Source organism: Brachyistius frenatus, unplaced genomic scaffold (assembly GCF_029030835.1).
Source record: "Brachyistius frenatus isolate BFR_SWC_R1_liver_20210118 unplaced genomic scaffold, ASM2903083v1 Contig_45, whole genome shotgun sequence".
NCBI classification, from domain to species: Eukaryota; Metazoa; Chordata; class Actinopteri; family Embiotocidae; genus Brachyistius; species Brachyistius frenatus.
In genome coordinates, this window is record NW_027210644.1 from 1,819,775 (window position 1) to 1,836,659 (window position 16,885).

General features: G+C 40.3%; 1 protein-coding gene across 1 annotated transcript in view; it reads left to right on the forward strand.

Annotated features, from left to right (window-relative positions):
* LOC138623620 (receptor-type tyrosine-protein phosphatase gamma-like) overlaps positions 1-16,885 on the forward strand; it is a 379,070-nt gene that overhangs the window by 66,753 nt on the left and 295,432 nt on the right. The window contains exon 2 of the mRNA XM_069703240.1: positions 11,404-11,520. Within this exon, the coding sequence (XP_069559341.1) occupies positions 11,404-11,520 (117 nt within the window). The remainder of the gene's footprint in view (positions 1-11,403; positions 11,521-16,885) is intronic.

The window sequence follows — 16,885 nt, forward strand, 5'->3', positions numbered from 1 at the left end:
TAAAGGATTTGAACTAAATGAAGGTGAGCTTTTATCCTGTAAAATCCAAGAAAACAATACTGTATGCAGTGAACGGTTTAAAGTTCCTCTTTAGTTTATAAGTCTGCCAAATGTAATTGTATCATTATAACTATAAGCTTACATAGTGTTTGCTTTACTGAAGACGTTGGCTCTAAGACCAACTATGACTAGGCATCATGCTGTGGGGATATACAGATACCAGGGAAAAAAGCATGCATTGAGCAGATGGTTACACCCACTTGGTATGGGAGTGATGTGACCTTCACTGCACAAAAAAATAAAATAAAAAAATTGAGCACTTGCTGCTTTCGCAGCGGTACACGAGAAGAAGAAAAAAACACAGAAAAAGCATGGGTGGGTGTTGGGTGTAGAGGCTGTGGAAATGGGTGGGGACAGGGGACAGCTTTCACGAGGACAGCACAATGGAGGAGTGCATTAACAGCTTGTGTCTTGTGTCCCAGCAGAGGTGTCAGCTTTGTGACATTGTGTTTAGCCCCCTGGCAGCATGACCTTGTCTCACTGAACAGTGGCTATTAATTAGCCAAGCATAAGTGTGTGTGTGTGTGTGTGTTGGGGGTGGGGTGGGGGTGGGGGGTAATAGGTGGGGGCTAAGGGAAGGAGGGTGTGAGTGGCACCCGTTCGCAGCCAGCCTGCCTGACTGGCTGTCCATATACAATCAATGAACTGGAGGAAGGTGAGGATGAAGGGGGGAGAGGGGGGTGCTTTGGAAGCCAGGCATGTCAGCGAGCACATTTTCAATGACATTAAAGAGCTCTTTGAGCTATATGATGCAGCCATTCTTCCTTTGTCTCCCCTGCCGTCCTCACACTGCCTTGCCTCCCTGTTTCTGCTTCATAGATGATGATGTGCCTTGTTGGGCTTCATAGCTCCTCTGTGTGTGTGTGTGTGTGTGTGTGTGTGTGTGTGTGTGTGTGTGTGTGTGTGTGTGTGTGTGTGTGTGTGTGTGTGTGTGTGTGTGTGTGTGTGTGTGTGTGTGTGCGTTGTGTGTGCGCGGTGTGTGTGCAGCATGTGTGTATACTAGCTACTGTCTTTCTCTGTCCTTGGCCGAGGCTCCAGACAACATGAACTCATGCTGGGCGGACTCCATGAGCGAGTGATTTCTCCCTGCTTTTCTCTGATCGACGTCCAGCCATCCACAAAAGGCTGCCATCCCTTTCCGCTGCCACCCCACCACCTCCTACAGCCCTCCACCCTCCCTTGTTCTTCTCACCACAGCCCTCTCTTTCACTCCATGCTCAGCCACCCTTACTCCAAACTTTCCTTTCTTTCTTTCTTTCTTTCTTTCTTTCTTTCTTTCTTTCTTTCTTTCTTTCTTTCTTTCTTTCTTTCTTTCTTTCTTTCTTTCTTTCTTTCTTTCTTTCTTTCTTTCTTTCTTTCTTTCTTTCTTTCTTTCTTTCTTTCTTTCTTTCTTTCTTTCTCTTAATATCCTAACCCCATTTAATAACCTACACCATATTTGTGTTGGATTTTTCTTAAACCAAATCCTTCTTCTGTTGTTTCTATGCCTCAGAGCTGATGATAGCCATAGCCGATATATTGATCTTATTAATTTGTCCATCTGTCTGTACGTATGTAAATATGCACGGCCCATGCTTACGTAGAGGGTAATTTTTTCAAACCTGTCACTACTTGGTCAAAAGGATGAACTGATTTTAAAGTTCAAGGACACTTTGACCTGAACACTATATGACAGGAATGTCTTGAGGGAATTTCTTCAAATATGCCACAAACATTCACTTGGACTCAAGGATGAACTGATTAGAATTTGATGTTCAAAGTCACTGTGACCTCACAAAGAATGTTTGTGGCAATAACTCGAGATTTAAAACGCTAATCATGACAAATCTGTACACAAATATTTTAAAAGTTCGTGGTTATGGCATTTATATACCAGAGGTCAAAGGTCACCTTACTTGTGACATCAAAATGTTCTGCAAACAAACTCTTTTCTGTCCTTGATTCAACACCATAACTGAGGAACAAAAGGGGAGATTGTCACCATATTTCACATCAGGCTGGATACTGAATCGGTGACTCTAATCTTAGGTGTTCAGTTTAAAACGCGAGAGCTGTTGGGTTGAAGATGTGCGTGGAACATCTGCACTTTAAAATTGATAGCTTCAACATCAGCGACAAAATCCATGTTTAAAGCATTGTTCGCTTTCATGGATATGGCTTTGTGTTCCATCAGAATCAGATTTATTTGCCAAGCAGGTGATACACAAGTCTTCACTACATACATGAGTCTGGACAGACGTGGTTGTAAACTGTAACTTGACTGGTCGGTTGAGGCAGACAACCATGAGGTGGTAATTGTAGGTGTTGCTGTTGTTTGTTTGTTTTCCAGAGACTAACTGGGTTCCGCTCTTTCTCTTTGCACTGGGTGATAATTTGATATCATTATCCTCTAGCTTTCTGGGGAATTTTGTTGTGATTATATGATCATCTTGCGTTATTGTTTTAGAAAATGTGGTTGAATAAAGAAAGCTGCTCGTAGAGCTTTGGATTTTTAGTTTAGTTTTGTTGTTCAGACATCCTCTCCCTGCACACACACACACACACACACACACACACACACACACACACACACACACACACACACACACACACACACACACACACACACACACACACACACACACACACACACACACACACACACACACACACACACACACACACACACACACACACACACACACACACACACACACACACACACACACACACACTCCTCTCGGTTTCAACTGCCTGGGTATCTGCTCAGCCACCAGCAGGCTGCAGGATGACCATTACCCCCTGCCCATCTCCCTGCCAGCGTGCTGTATCACAGCAGCTGCTGTGACAAAGCTGCACACTTCGTTCAGAGAGCCGCTCCACACTGGAGGTAGAGTTAAAGCTAGTTTTGCATCAGTGTGTGTTTTCAGTGGATGTCCTTCAGCACTAAGAGCATTGGAGGGAGATGTAAAGAATGCTAATGAAGTGAATCACCCGAGTAAGGATTGACTTGGCCAGCCATGGCACACATACACAGTATCTCTGTGTGTGTGTGTGTGTGTGTGTGTGTGTGTGTGTGTGTGTGTGTGTGTGTGTGTGTGTGTGTGTGTGCGTGCGTGCGTGCGTGCGTGTGTGTGTGCGTGTGTGTGTGTGTGTGCACGACTGAGTGTGTGCTTTCCTGTGAATTTGAACACCCTGATGTTCACTCTCTGAAGTCAAGTGAAGAGAGAGCAAGTGAGAAGTGGGTGAGCCAAGGTTAAGTACAGGAACGAAGTGATGAGCTGTGCATTTTAATTAAGGCTTGAGCAAACATTCTGCAATTCCCCTAAATGGCCCCCTGTGATGGATGACAGGAACCGATGTTGTCTCTTTTTCTTCTCACAAGGAACTTTTCTGCGTTTGGACACCAAAGACCAGGCTAGCCAAAGTCCCAGCTCCTTTCAGGTTTATTGACTTCTGGCACTACACAACAAGGTAGAGTGTTCCACAGAAAATGAGTTACCTTGGTACATATCCGTAAACTCTGCTGGTCTAGCAAACTGATTTTTTTTTTTCAGATTCGTTGTGGAAATCCCAAACTTTCTAAAGATTCCAAATCTGTCAGGCTGAATTTTGTGCGACTGAATCTTTCTTGGAACTAAATATTTCACTCAGGGAGACCATTAAGTCACTTAATCATTCACGGATTCACAGGGTCCTACATAACAAAAACTACATTAAGTCTGCAGTGAGCAGTACCTAATCAATAATAGAACTATAATAGAAGCTACAGCTACAGAACCATGCTCACTGGCAGCATAAGAAAGTAAAATCCAATAATGGATTGAATTCCAGTGATGAAAGATGATATGTTGGTATCCGTTTTCACTTTTTAGTAAACTGCTGTGAGAATGTAAGTCAGCACAGGGTATTTTATTTAGAACATTGTCCTGATGGTCTATGCTTGCCTTTGTCTGGCGGCTGATTTACTTTGTGCAGATCGACGCGTTCTTTGTTGCGCTTCCGTCAAAATAGACTTGGCGCATATATGCAACGCAGCAGAGCACTAATCTGCTTTTACCATGCTGCTGACACACATCCGAAGGAATATCAAGCATTGACTAGTATTGCCAGTGGAAAAATGGCCATTACCGATGTCTGGCAATGCATATTAGCTGAGGGGTGTGGGAGGAGGTCTTGAAGGGAAGGAAGGAAATGGGAAGCTTTTTTGTAGTCTTCCTACACCACAACATCGGTTAATACGTTTGTGTCTACACCTGCAGTAACATACAATACTGCTAAACATACTTTAGGTTGTACGTGTGTTTGGTGGCATTGAAACATGCCAAAATTGCAATTCATAGCTGCTGTTATTATAAAAACACTTAAACCACAGCTGATTTCAGTTTAGTTATCTAACCATGGGTTAGACTGTTAACTTTAAATAGTTGACACAGTAGTCTCACCACAAGGTCAAGTGGAACGTTTACTCTCATCACAGCTCTTTCTCATCAGGAATGGAATGATGTCTTCTGAGGTGCTAGACCTTGAAAAGAAAATATGTTTCAGGTGAGGACGCCTCACTATTGGTTTACATCATTTAGCAATAGATAGTGACTTAACATACGTTCATTTTAATAAATATCTTTAAGATGATTACTTTAAATCTTTAAAAGCCAACTTTTATGAAGCTATATGAGCCATGATGCCATGGGCCGCTCTGCCATTTCTTGATGTAGAAAATAATAATCTTTACCTTTAATATTATCCAATATAATATGTTATCACTTACATAAATAGGTTGTTTTAACAAAAACCCTGCGTCTATAATTAGATTTTCTTTTTAAAAACAGAAGATATTCAAGCAGTTTGAAGCAGTGTTACCACTGCTGCAGAAATTTATGAAACTTGACTTGAGCATTAAAGCTTGTGTTGTCATTAGTATGTCGGATTTTTGCCTACGTTGTCATTTTGTCGGAGAAAATAATCTGCTTTGGGTAGACAAAGTCACACGTTACATTGTCCCTCATAGTACAGCGTGTTCTGTCACTGTTTGTCCACCATGAGTAGGCAGTCTTTATCTGTGCAGTGTTTTTGATCGGGTCTCCACATAAAGTGATAACTATCTGTGGAATCCCGATAAAAGCTTGTCCTTATCACAAGCATGTTTTGTTCTTTTGACAACATAGACCTTGTTATGACGTTCAAACCTTCCTGTCAGAGCGATATAGTACAAGAGTTATTTTGTTCTCTCACTGACAGCTCTGTCTTCCACTATAGTTCCCTTTTTCATACATTTCAGTGCGACTGACATGGCAATGTGAAAAGCCTGAAAATCGAACTTCTCCTCAACGCTTTTTCTCTTTGTTTTACCAGAGTTTATCCACTCTCTGTGGGAAAGAGAATCAGCTAAATGCCTGGGATGTTAATATTCATATATACACACAGTACTGTGTGGAACATTGTTCTTTTTGTGGTAAAAAAAAAAAAAAAACCTTGACACCATCACGGCTTCCCTCCCTCCAGCTCTCCCTATTCTCCCATTATTCCCCTTCAACACAACAGAAGGCCTCTGTTCAACTTTCCTCTTTTCATTCTCTGCGGACTGGTTGCCATGCAGTGGGCTGTCCATCAGCGACCCGATAACTGTTGCTAGGAGAGGAGTGTAATTTTATCATTGGTGCTTATTTCAGCGCTTATTTATGCACCCTCTTCACTCTATATTCGTCTTCACTCCACCTTCTCCTTCACCCCTTGTTATGGGTCTCCTTAAGCCCATTTCTTTGCTTTTTAACCCCAGCTTTCCCTCCTCCTCCGAGTTTCTGGTTATTCCTCTCCTTTCTCATCTCTTTCAATGTCCTTCACCTCTGTTTTCAATCTTTCTGCCGTCTCCTCTCGCTGTCACATACTTAAACATTGTTTTTTCTATGCTAGGAGCCAACAGGAGAGGCCCTCTCCCTGAAATAGATTTGATCTGGGTCTTTGCGCTCGCCTTAATGAGGCATCAGCTCTGTATAAATAAATCCAACTAAATGGCTGGACACGTCTGAATGGCCACAACCAAGATGTGATAGGATGGAGGTGGGGTTGGGGTGCTCCACTGGTTTCAGAGAGTAACAAAAACAGGGAGAGGATGTTGAGACCATCTATAATTCATTATTTTGATTGTCCAATTGAGAAGTAAAAATTGGATAATGAAACAATAATCTATTATTTCATTATTCATTTATGAAATGCAAAAAAAATGAAAAATAATCCAAAAAACATCCAAACATTTAACAGCTAGTTTTATAGTCTGTTTGGTAATAATGTATAAGTCAAAAATGGGAGCAAGTTTGGGAGCAAGTTTGCATGTTTTTATTTTTTTAATTATTTTTGATGAAGTGTTTTGGAAAATGGCCTTGTAAAAGTCCTCGCTTGTGTGAACAGATGTAAACTTGTATATGAAGCAGAAAGCACAAAATTGACACGTTAAGTTAGACTGTCGGCAGCAACACGAGACCCATTTTAGTTGTTACATTTGGTAAAATGAAGTTGGCTGAATGAACTATTAATACTTCATTTTAGGTGTGTATCATTGGATGTACTGATAACTATCCCTGGATGAGACATCTTAAAAACTGGAGGACTATTTTTGTCCGGCCAGGCGAAGCACAGGTGCAACGGGAACGCAAGTAGGTGTGGACAACTTGTTTGGTATTTCGGTTGAACACAAGTGCGTGCACGACTCTAATGCAGTGCAGCACGGGGGGATTAGGAGGAAAAGTTAATTAGAAGGTGTGTCACAGCCAACTTCAGTCGTGGCCGATGAAACCAGCTCCTCTTATTCCCTTTAAGATTGCTGTGGCACAGCGGACAGTTTGTAGTGACTTAAGAAGGAGCAGACCGGCAACGCCATCCAAACTGTCAAACTCGTCTGGGACAGTTCAGATTCTAACAACCAAATTAATGGTACTCCAAGAGCTGCTGATGTTAAATCAGCCCGGGAAGAGGTAACTCGTATTTTAAATAACTTTTGACAGTGAATTTCAACAGTAACCTAAGCTGAAATAGTGCATGATACATGACTTGGTAGCAACAATCACTTCTGCCAAATAATGCATGGGGTGCATTTTTTTTTTTTTTTTAATTATTATTTTTTTTAAAGTGGGGGTTCCATGAAGTACTTTCATTGTCAGAGTATTCGTTTAGAATTTTGAGAAGCTGCAGGCAGCTGTACTGGCAAAGAAGCTGAGCAATGCACAAACACACACACACACACACACACACACACACACACACACACACACACACACACACACATACATATATATATATATATATATATATATATATATATATATATTACCACTTCACTTCCCCATCAATAAAGACTGTCTAAGGGCAAGGCGGTGAAGATATTATTTGCCCTTAGACAGTCTTGTCTGTAATATATGCTGTCTTTAAAGCGACCAGGCGCCTTTATTGTTTTGAATAGTATTGAACCTGTTTGCCCATGAAGTATCAGTCATTGAGACTCCTAACATACCATCCATACTAATCCCATTTAGGGATAATTAAGTCTGTAAGAGAGAGAGAGATGACGACCATCTATCCAGATGAAATGACTCTTTCAGTTTTAATGAGTGTAGGGATAACAATTTGAAATTCAGCAACTTCTGGAGAGTCTGCGACTAAGCAAACTGAGGATGGTCTTTAAATAACCCCAAACTGTGTACTGTGTGCTGTCTGCTTTTAAACTACTATATCTTGTTTTCTATTCCTGTGTTTCATACAAAAGAGGATGTGTGCGGAGGATTTGTAGTTGCTGCAAGGCAGCATCTGTTGGAACTGGGCTGATGAATTAATGTAATGTAACGAGTACGGTACTTCTGCTGCTGAGTTACTAGAAAATGAGTAATTGGTTGGAACATAATTACATGTTTTGGATTTTTGAGATAAAATGACGAGAGAAGGTGGGGATTTTTGCAGTCTGCCGATAGTACTGCTGATGCTACTGCAAAGCAACTCGGGGGGAAAAAACTATTGCCGTCATGACACGATTGAAGGACAATGCACTCAAGCTTTAGAGAGGTCAGATAGGGGAGTGGAGGGGGGTGGGGGGGAGACTGGAGGCAGGAACGAAAGACAAATTGATGAAAAGCCCCTGAGTGAAAGACAAGACAGAAAAAGAGGGAAAGAAAAAGATGTGTTTGGTGAGGATGAAAGGGGGTTAGGGCTGGGTCCTTGCATAATTACATTTTCTGTTCTGAGCAGTATTGGGAATCAATAATGTAATTCATAGAAAAGCCATAGAGCTGCCTCCCATTGGCATTCACAGACATGAGCCACGCTTACGTCCCAAAGAATTAAAACAAGAGGAGGTGGAGGAGGGAGATGTGGAAAGCAGCAGTTGTCTGTCATTAAACAAAGACTCACCCTTTGTTCATCCACAGCCCTTAAATCTCCGCCATAATGCCTTGTAAAAAGCTTTGAGTTTTCATTGTGACATAATTGATGTTTTCAGGTTTGTGTCCAACTGATGCTCAGATATCATCCACATCCTCACTAACACACCTCCGTGTTCACATAATCACAGCTGGCCGTTGTGGGGTCAGATGTGAAATGGCAGTTCCTCCTCCTGATGCTGCCACAGTACATTTATGGTGGGTTAAGGTTGAAATTCCCTTCTGAAACCCGGCAGCAGATATCCCAGCAAGAGAACACGTGACAATGAAAAAGTGAAACTTAAAATTCTGGACAATGTAAACCAACTGGCTTGGCCAACCAGGACTCACTGCTAAGATTATATTAACCCATGGTTTATGAATATACCACTCGGTAAACAGGTTGCACCTGAAATACATTATATTTAGTACATTTTTCATACAAAGTATGACTTTATGTTAGCCTTACGTTGGTGACAATGCATAAATTGCTGTGATTTCAAAAACAGATTACTTGACAACACTATGTCTGATATCTACAAAAATGATTCTAAAGTTCTGCCGTTTATTTAAATTGTGTGACGTTATGAAGCAATCAGGATTTGGAGTTATATAATAACAATTATTATACCAAACCGAGTTGGTAAATTAGTGAAGCAATTTGTAAAGAAATGTTTTTGCAGACATTTGATTGTGATAACATAATTACTTTGGTCTACAATTATGTGATAAGCATCATTACAAAGCCCTGTTTGTGCTTTTTCTTGTGATATGTTCCCTATCTATGCAATATGGAGTTTAAGAGTAATTGAAACAAGATTAATGGATGTGGAGATAGGAGCAGGATAAAAACTGGTGTCAATTAACAAATATTTTTCTGACCAATACTTTGTTGCACAGACAAGCAGCTAGCCTCATTGGAAAGGTCAAGTTGTGCCATTTCATTTGATAGTCTTGCTGTAATGAATACCTCCTGAGCAATTCAGCCAAGAAGAAGGGATGTGAATTTGTTTTCACAGTGAGTCTGTTGGGCTGCAAGAGTTCAACATGACATATCAGGATTTTTGTGATTTTTCTGTTATTTGCGTCCTTTTATGATGTCAGATGTCTACGTGAACCATGGTCAAAGTTCAAAACACGAGGTGAATCTACAACCCCGTTTCCAAAAAAGTTGTAAATAAAAACAAAATATGATTTCATGTAAATCATGTAAACCCATACTTAATTGACAATAGACCAAATGTTGAAATTTTAAAATATATGCTCAATTAATTATTATTTTTTTTCAAGTTGGGACAGGGGCAGTTTTACCACCGTCTTGAACCACCTCTTTTTCTAACACTCTGGAAATGTCTCGGAACTCAGGAGACCAGTTGCTGGAGTTTTGAAAGTGAAATGCTGTCCCGTTCTAGCCTGATATTGGATTTTATCTGCTCAACAGCGCGGGGTTCCCTTTGTTGTATTCACTTATGTCTGGGCTGAATTGTTCTACTTTTCTCCAGAGTGAACTCCTCATCTGTACCTCAAACTCTTCCTTTCGTGTGTCACAAGACCACAACAACATTGTATGCAGCCTACTGTTTGTAATCAGCTGCAAAAACCTAGTGTGTATACACTGCAAGAAAATCTAATTAGATATCACTTAAAATAAATGGCCTGAACTTGCTTGATGACTCTTGTCGAACCAGGACCAAAATGCCCTTCCTCAAAGCAAAACTGTTTAAGAAGTGTTAAGGAAATATTCCTCTTGGACTGGTATTGTATTCTGGCTGAGGCTTGTAAGACATGCCATGAATGGAAAGTTAAAGGTGGCCCTCAGCGTGTCTAAAAGAAACTCCAGTCATTTCCTTTTAGCATGACTTTTGTCTCGTGAAAGATCTTTAAAAGGCCAAATCACAGAGCACAGTGGAGCCATTAGGAGAGAAGCTGTCAGAAAGCCTGTGCTCTCCTCTGAAGAAAGCCAAGCAACCCATCTCTGCCTTTTCTTTCGCAGGGATCAGGAAGGTCTCTGAGCCCTTAAGGAGGCGATTTGAAGTTTCACACATGAAACCAACAGGGGAGTTCTTGAATTTTTTGTTATTTTTTTCATTTGAACATTATACTCCCAAATGAAATGCATGAGGAATTAAATTGTAAGAAATGCTGCTCTGCTGTAATATGCCTGACTCTGAGAGGGGATCTGATATTTTTAAGATGTTTGAATCGTGAGGTAATTACTAGCATCAAACTGGTAATCTAACCCCAGGGACCCCAGGGCACACACTTTCTATGGGACCTGCTGTTTACCAATTTCCATTCCCTTGGTCATCAGATTTTTAGCTCAAAGTAAAATGTACATGGCAACTTCGCTCGTATGCCCAGAGACCCAGGAAAGAACTGAACTCCTGTGTGGGACTAATATAAATTGTGCCAAACTGTGTTTAGTTTCTGCTGTCATTAATTCAAACCAGAGGGCCTCAGGTCACAGGAGCATGTAATCAAAGTGAACGCTCTCATTAATACATAATGTAACGACATTAGGAAAACACCAGATTATGGATCATTCTTTTCAACTGGAGAGGCTGTAGTCTCATTCAACACAGTATAAATGAGACACCATGTACGCCACCTTTTATTATGAATAGGGAAGAGAATTTCAAGCAAAATTACTATTTGAAATTGGCTCGGAACTATTCGATCATTTAGCGTCACCTCTGATGAATGAACCTGTACTGAGGGCTGAGGGTACTTGTTAAATGTTTGCAAGGTAGCTTGGTCTGTTTTCCAGACAGTTAAGTTCCACAATATATTTGTTTTCTTTGTTGTTGACCTTTGTTCCTTTTGTGAATGTTATTACGAAGCAGCTTGCGTGGTAAGGCAGCTAAGGACACAGTTGGCTGTCATCCTGCGCAGCAGGTACCCAGTCAGGGCTACAGAGTTTACGCTAACCCGCCTGTCCCCATGTTCTTGTCCCCCACAGTGCTGACAGGAAGCCAAGCCGAGTCCCAAGCCCCGATCCAAGGCCTTCACAGAGCCACAGCCAGCGGGACACGACTCCGAAGAGCCACCACCGAGGAGACCTATTGGGCCTACTCAGGTGTGTGTCTGTCTGTGACAGACTTATTTTTCTATGACATCCAGTCTGAGCCTTTCCAGTCAGGATAGTGTGGTGAGCCTTCGGTTGTTCCACATGTTGTGGAAAATTTGCTATGCCTCAAATGTTTCATTACTGGACAGAGACTACTTTCAATTTTCAAATTTGTCTTTTTTAAGATCACTGTCAGAATTACTGTTGTTTGGGAGGAACTTAACAGTCCTGCACTTACTGCTACTGAATTCAAACCGAATCACATACACATTGGATTAGGAACTAGTATATTAGAAATGTCTCAAGGTCGGATTTCTTAAATTGTTATGAATTCTCAAATTGTGGAACTTAATTAGCCCCAACGGCAGAGAACATTGGGTGTCTTTTTTTTTCTTTTTTTTTTTAAAGAGGCCTATATGGGAGACCTCAGCTATAAGGCCAAACTTAAGACCTCCTCTATTGACCTGTTCTCTTAATAAATGCAGGATAATGCATATTTCAACAACACTAATTCTTCACAACAGTCAGGTCATACACCTCTGTGGCTCTTAGCCATATGTTTTACATACACAGTACAGTAAGGCAGTAAGTTGTCTGATTTAAGGCATTCTTTGTGTGAGTTTGTGTGTCGGTGTGAAGGCAGTTCTATGCCACTGTCAATGCACTATGTTTGCCTTCCTCTCTCCCTCTTTTTCCTCCTCTTTGTGCTACTCTCCTCTTTTCTTCTCAGTGCTCCTCTGGCCTAGAGGCATCTCTAGGCCCTTTTTTTTTTTTTTTTTTTTTCATTTTACTAGTGCTTCAGAAGAGAAAAAGCCACTTCCTCTGTCCCTTTAGAGCCTTTAGTTTTTCAGGAGGGTAGCATTAATCTTTCACCATGCATGCGACACCAGCCTCGGGCCACAAATGATCTTTTAGTTTATTTATTTCAATATTTCCGCTCTCGTCTAACCCTAATTGGTTGCCCGACGTGCCTGTGAGAGTGCGGCAGCTTGTGGGTAAAAACAGACCCGGTGACAGTTTCACTTAGTGTTGCTGCAGCTGATGCTAAGATCTACCGATGCTCTCCTGCTGTCCCCTCTGCACATGTTCGATCGCAGCTCTTACATAAGATGCTGATGTAACGGTGGACAGAATTCAAGCAAGAGAGAAAAACATTAGCGACAGCAGGCTGAAATACTGGTGGATGATTTATTTTGATGTCATAGTAATTGTTTTGGTGTTTAATAAAAATTGGGGCCTTATTAGCCAATATTACATAAGATTAGCACAAGACTGTTCATCACTGTCATTGTAGACACGGTGGCCATGAAGGCTGCTGGAAAAAAAAAGTTTTTCAACAAAATCCTCAGTTCAGTCTAAACTTTACAAGCAATAGCAGGAAGTGAACCAAGTTGAATAATATATTTTGTTGACTGTAGCATTCTGATTGTGCCCATCGTCTTTGGGGTTGAGATATTTAACAGAAATCAAAGTTGACTCCAATACGGTGTTTTTTTTGTTTTGTTTGTTTACTTTTTTTGTGTGTTGGATAAAAAACATGCACTCCACCATCTTCTCCATTATGCACATGCTCTGTCTTTCTGTTTCTCTCTCTCTCCTCTGATGACTTTTCCAAAGTTTCCTAAACTTCCATCTGTCCTAATTAGCTTGTTCTAATCGTGTCCTACACAGGTCTGACAAACTCTAATCAGAACCTCAACGGGCCATGGATGTTCTGCCCTCTGCCTGATCAGAATAACAGATTAAAACCAGGCACAGTGCTGACAAATCAAGTGTTATCTAGGGATGACTCTGTACCTCCAAAATGACAGAGACAAAGAGCCAGAAAAAGACAAAGATTCACACACTCACCTTGTGACTGTGCTTCATTATCACTGCAGGATCACAATTAATATGTGATGTGTGCTTCATTTAACAAAAGACAACTTCTGACATTATTTTTTTTTCACGAGACATATAGGAATGTAAAGGAATGTAAAATCTCTGTCAACATTTTAGTAAGTAACAACATATAACAGAATATTACCACGGGGAAACATTTGATTTCATTTAATTTTAATGTTTTATTTTATAGAAATACAACAATTTTATTCATGGTCAACTGTACTCCTAATTATAAATTACCAGTTAATGTACCATTACATTGTGCTTAGAGTAGTCGACTACGATTTCAATAGAGCATTTCAGGGAAAATCAATCAGTCGTTTCTGGATAATATGGCAGAATATCAATTCTAATTATACAACACAGTAATTCATTCTCTGCCATGGTAGTTTTCCTCATATTGTAATTACAATACTAATAAAGAATTACTGGTGCATCTATACTATCACTGACTAATTGTTCATAAGAAGTGATGGTGCAATCATTCCAATTAGATTAATCATTATGCTTATTATATACATTTACTGTAACTTTCATTGTAATGACTAGTCAAGTCAGCATCAGGCTGAGTCTCAAAGTTGAACTGCTCATGTTAGCCTGATAAAAGCTCCACTGGCCAAGCATTTTGCTTAAGATGTGCAATATAAATCATTACACTATACTGATACTGCGACACTGAGGTGAAACTCAGGCTTGTGCTCCCTGGCTGCTGGACAATTGAAATACAAAAGACTGTTCTTCATTTTTTTCATTTCTGGTCTGACCCATGTTCTGGTATTAAAAATCCCCTGCCCTTATCTTATACCATTTATACACACACACACACACACACATACACACTTGACTGGAAATTAATTTTCAGACCTGCACAATGTCAAGGCTCGCTATTGATGGGAGAGGCGAATCTAATTTGCGTGCCCCTTGTTGAGCAGTTTTACCATTCAACATCAGCCACCATCAGAGAGCTCTCAGGCCTTTGTGCTTCATTCTTGAAGTGGGTAAATGAAGATGGAAATTGATGATATGTTGTACAGTCATTTTACTCACAAGGAAAAGCAATTTTATTAACAGTAAGTGGTGTTGTCTATCTTTTCTTACATCTGAAAATTGAAATGCCTGAAATGTGCAAGAGCATTAAATTTAAAAGTTTGAAAAGAAACACCAACCTAGTTTGTTCACCACTAACATGTTCTGAAGGATATGGTTGTCTAAAATATTTGAGACTTATAATAATTTGAGGGCTCTCCATGTTATTCTCCAATCATAGTAAATCACAAACCTTAAATCAAAGATAATTCTGTTTACAAATATTATATTTATATATATATATATATATATATGTGACAATGGGTAAAATATTCAATAATATAATTCACATAATATAAGGTTACATGTATATGTAAAAAAATATATTTATTTCGAACTTTAAACTTTAGATCATTGATTGTGCCTTTTAGTTTTTGTAAACAATAAAAGATCTGGCAGGTGTTAGTCCTAATTTTTTGTCAAAAAATTCCAGTAAAAGTGACAGATACAGCGCAGAAGAACCAACCTTCTAGATTTTGTTTCATTGTCTTAAGCCTAATTAAATTTTGTTCTGCCACTGAAATCCATTGTTGTCAAAAGAAAATATTGATAAACATCAACGACAAAAACTTTTACTCGCTCACTTGTCCCTTCATTTACAATGATATGAGATAGCAGGAAAGAGTTCAAACTTGGCAACTCCACCATGAGAACAGGACTGCAATTAGCAATTGTTGGTCAAACATGGCTCCAATGTCAACTGCTACTAAAAAGACAACTTTTCATTTTTACATATGAACATTGAATCAACATAAAACATGGAGAGTCCCAGTTGTAATTTGATAAGAGGTTAAAAAGGTTTATTCCTGGATTGTGCCTTTAACATCCATCATGCAAAGACAACAAATCGCTGTGCAGTTCTTGCTGCTGCAGACTCCCATAACAGATTGGGTGAATGAGAAGGTGCAATAAAATGTGTGCTTAGCTGCAGTGTGCCACATCTTTCCATAAAAAACTTGGGGTTAAGAGGACAGCAAGAATGTTTTTAAGACCATGGTCACATTTCTTCCTTTCACTGACAATGTGAATCACAGTTTTTTTCCTATGATATTTAAAAGGCACAAAGTTTTGAGTTGTCACATCTCTCAAAACTTTTCATGTTGTCTTGACCTTTCAAGAGTTTTTAATTCGCCCCCTTTTTTACCGCCACTTTTTACAACGTCAGTCAAAGAAAGTCTTTTCTCAGAGAGGATTATTACTGTCAACACGCTCCGCCTCACAAAACTTGAAAAATTCACTGGATTCTTTTTTATTTATTTGTGATGCTTTATGCTTTGCATCAGGGCTCCACTGTTAGGAGGAACATGCATTTCACTCCTATAACTGGATGACTCAGTGCATTGCGCTGGAGTGCTTCTAAATTCCTATCAGGTTGGGGGATCCGTTCAGTCGTTATGCATGACATCTGACTCCAGGGGGCCACCAGAAAAGATTATGCAGGGATCTATACTGCAACTCAGGACATTAGGAAATACAATCTCTTCAAAACGTTCATGTTTACTCAGTTGCACTTTGCACAAGGAATAGTCTATCTGTAAATGCTGTAATATGAAAGCCATCTTTACTGTGCAGATTATAGCATTTATAGGTCATTGTATGTTTTCCAAACAAAGTCGCAAAGTGCCTTACTCTATATTACCAGGCTTAAGGGAGCTTTCATGCCTCTTTAGGTCCGGGCCTTCTGCCTTTTTTAATTTGGTCCAAACCCAAATAACATGTGTGAAATGTGCCACGGACCATGGTGGTTTGGTTCATGTGCAGTGTGAAAACATTTTCTTGATGGTTTAAACTTTTAGACCAATTGCACGTTAAATTAAACAACAGTCAAAGAAAAATACATTTTGGTTACTATTTGATGTGTTACTAGATGATGTGTTCCTGTTGACTTCCTCAGACCGTAACCTTCAGCATGCACTGGGGCAGTTTGCAGGCGAGGGTGAAGCACCTGGGATTTTTCTACCGGGAAAACAATAAACTGTTTCCTCCAGTGGGGACAGGTGCCTGCCCCAAGGGAAGGAGCTTATGTATTTCGGGGTCTTGTTCACGAGTGAGAGTAGAGTGGAGCGGCAGATTGTCAGGTTGGACCGGACCGTTTTTGTGAAGTGAGAGCTGAGCCGGAAGGCAACGCTTTTTTTTAATTTACCAGTCTATGTTCCGACCCTCACCTATGGTCATGAGCTTTGGCCAATAGAATGAAATCATGGTAACAACCAGCTGGAATGAGTTTCCTCCACAGGGTTGCCGAGCTCAGCCTCAGAGATTGGGTGAGGAGCTCCGGCATCCTCAAGGGAGTTTGGATTAGAGCGACTGTGCAGTGAAGAGACCACTCCAACTCTTACGTCTCTCACGTGACATCAGGTCATTTGAAAGTCACACAAAACGGGACAGCATATGTTTGTGTGAT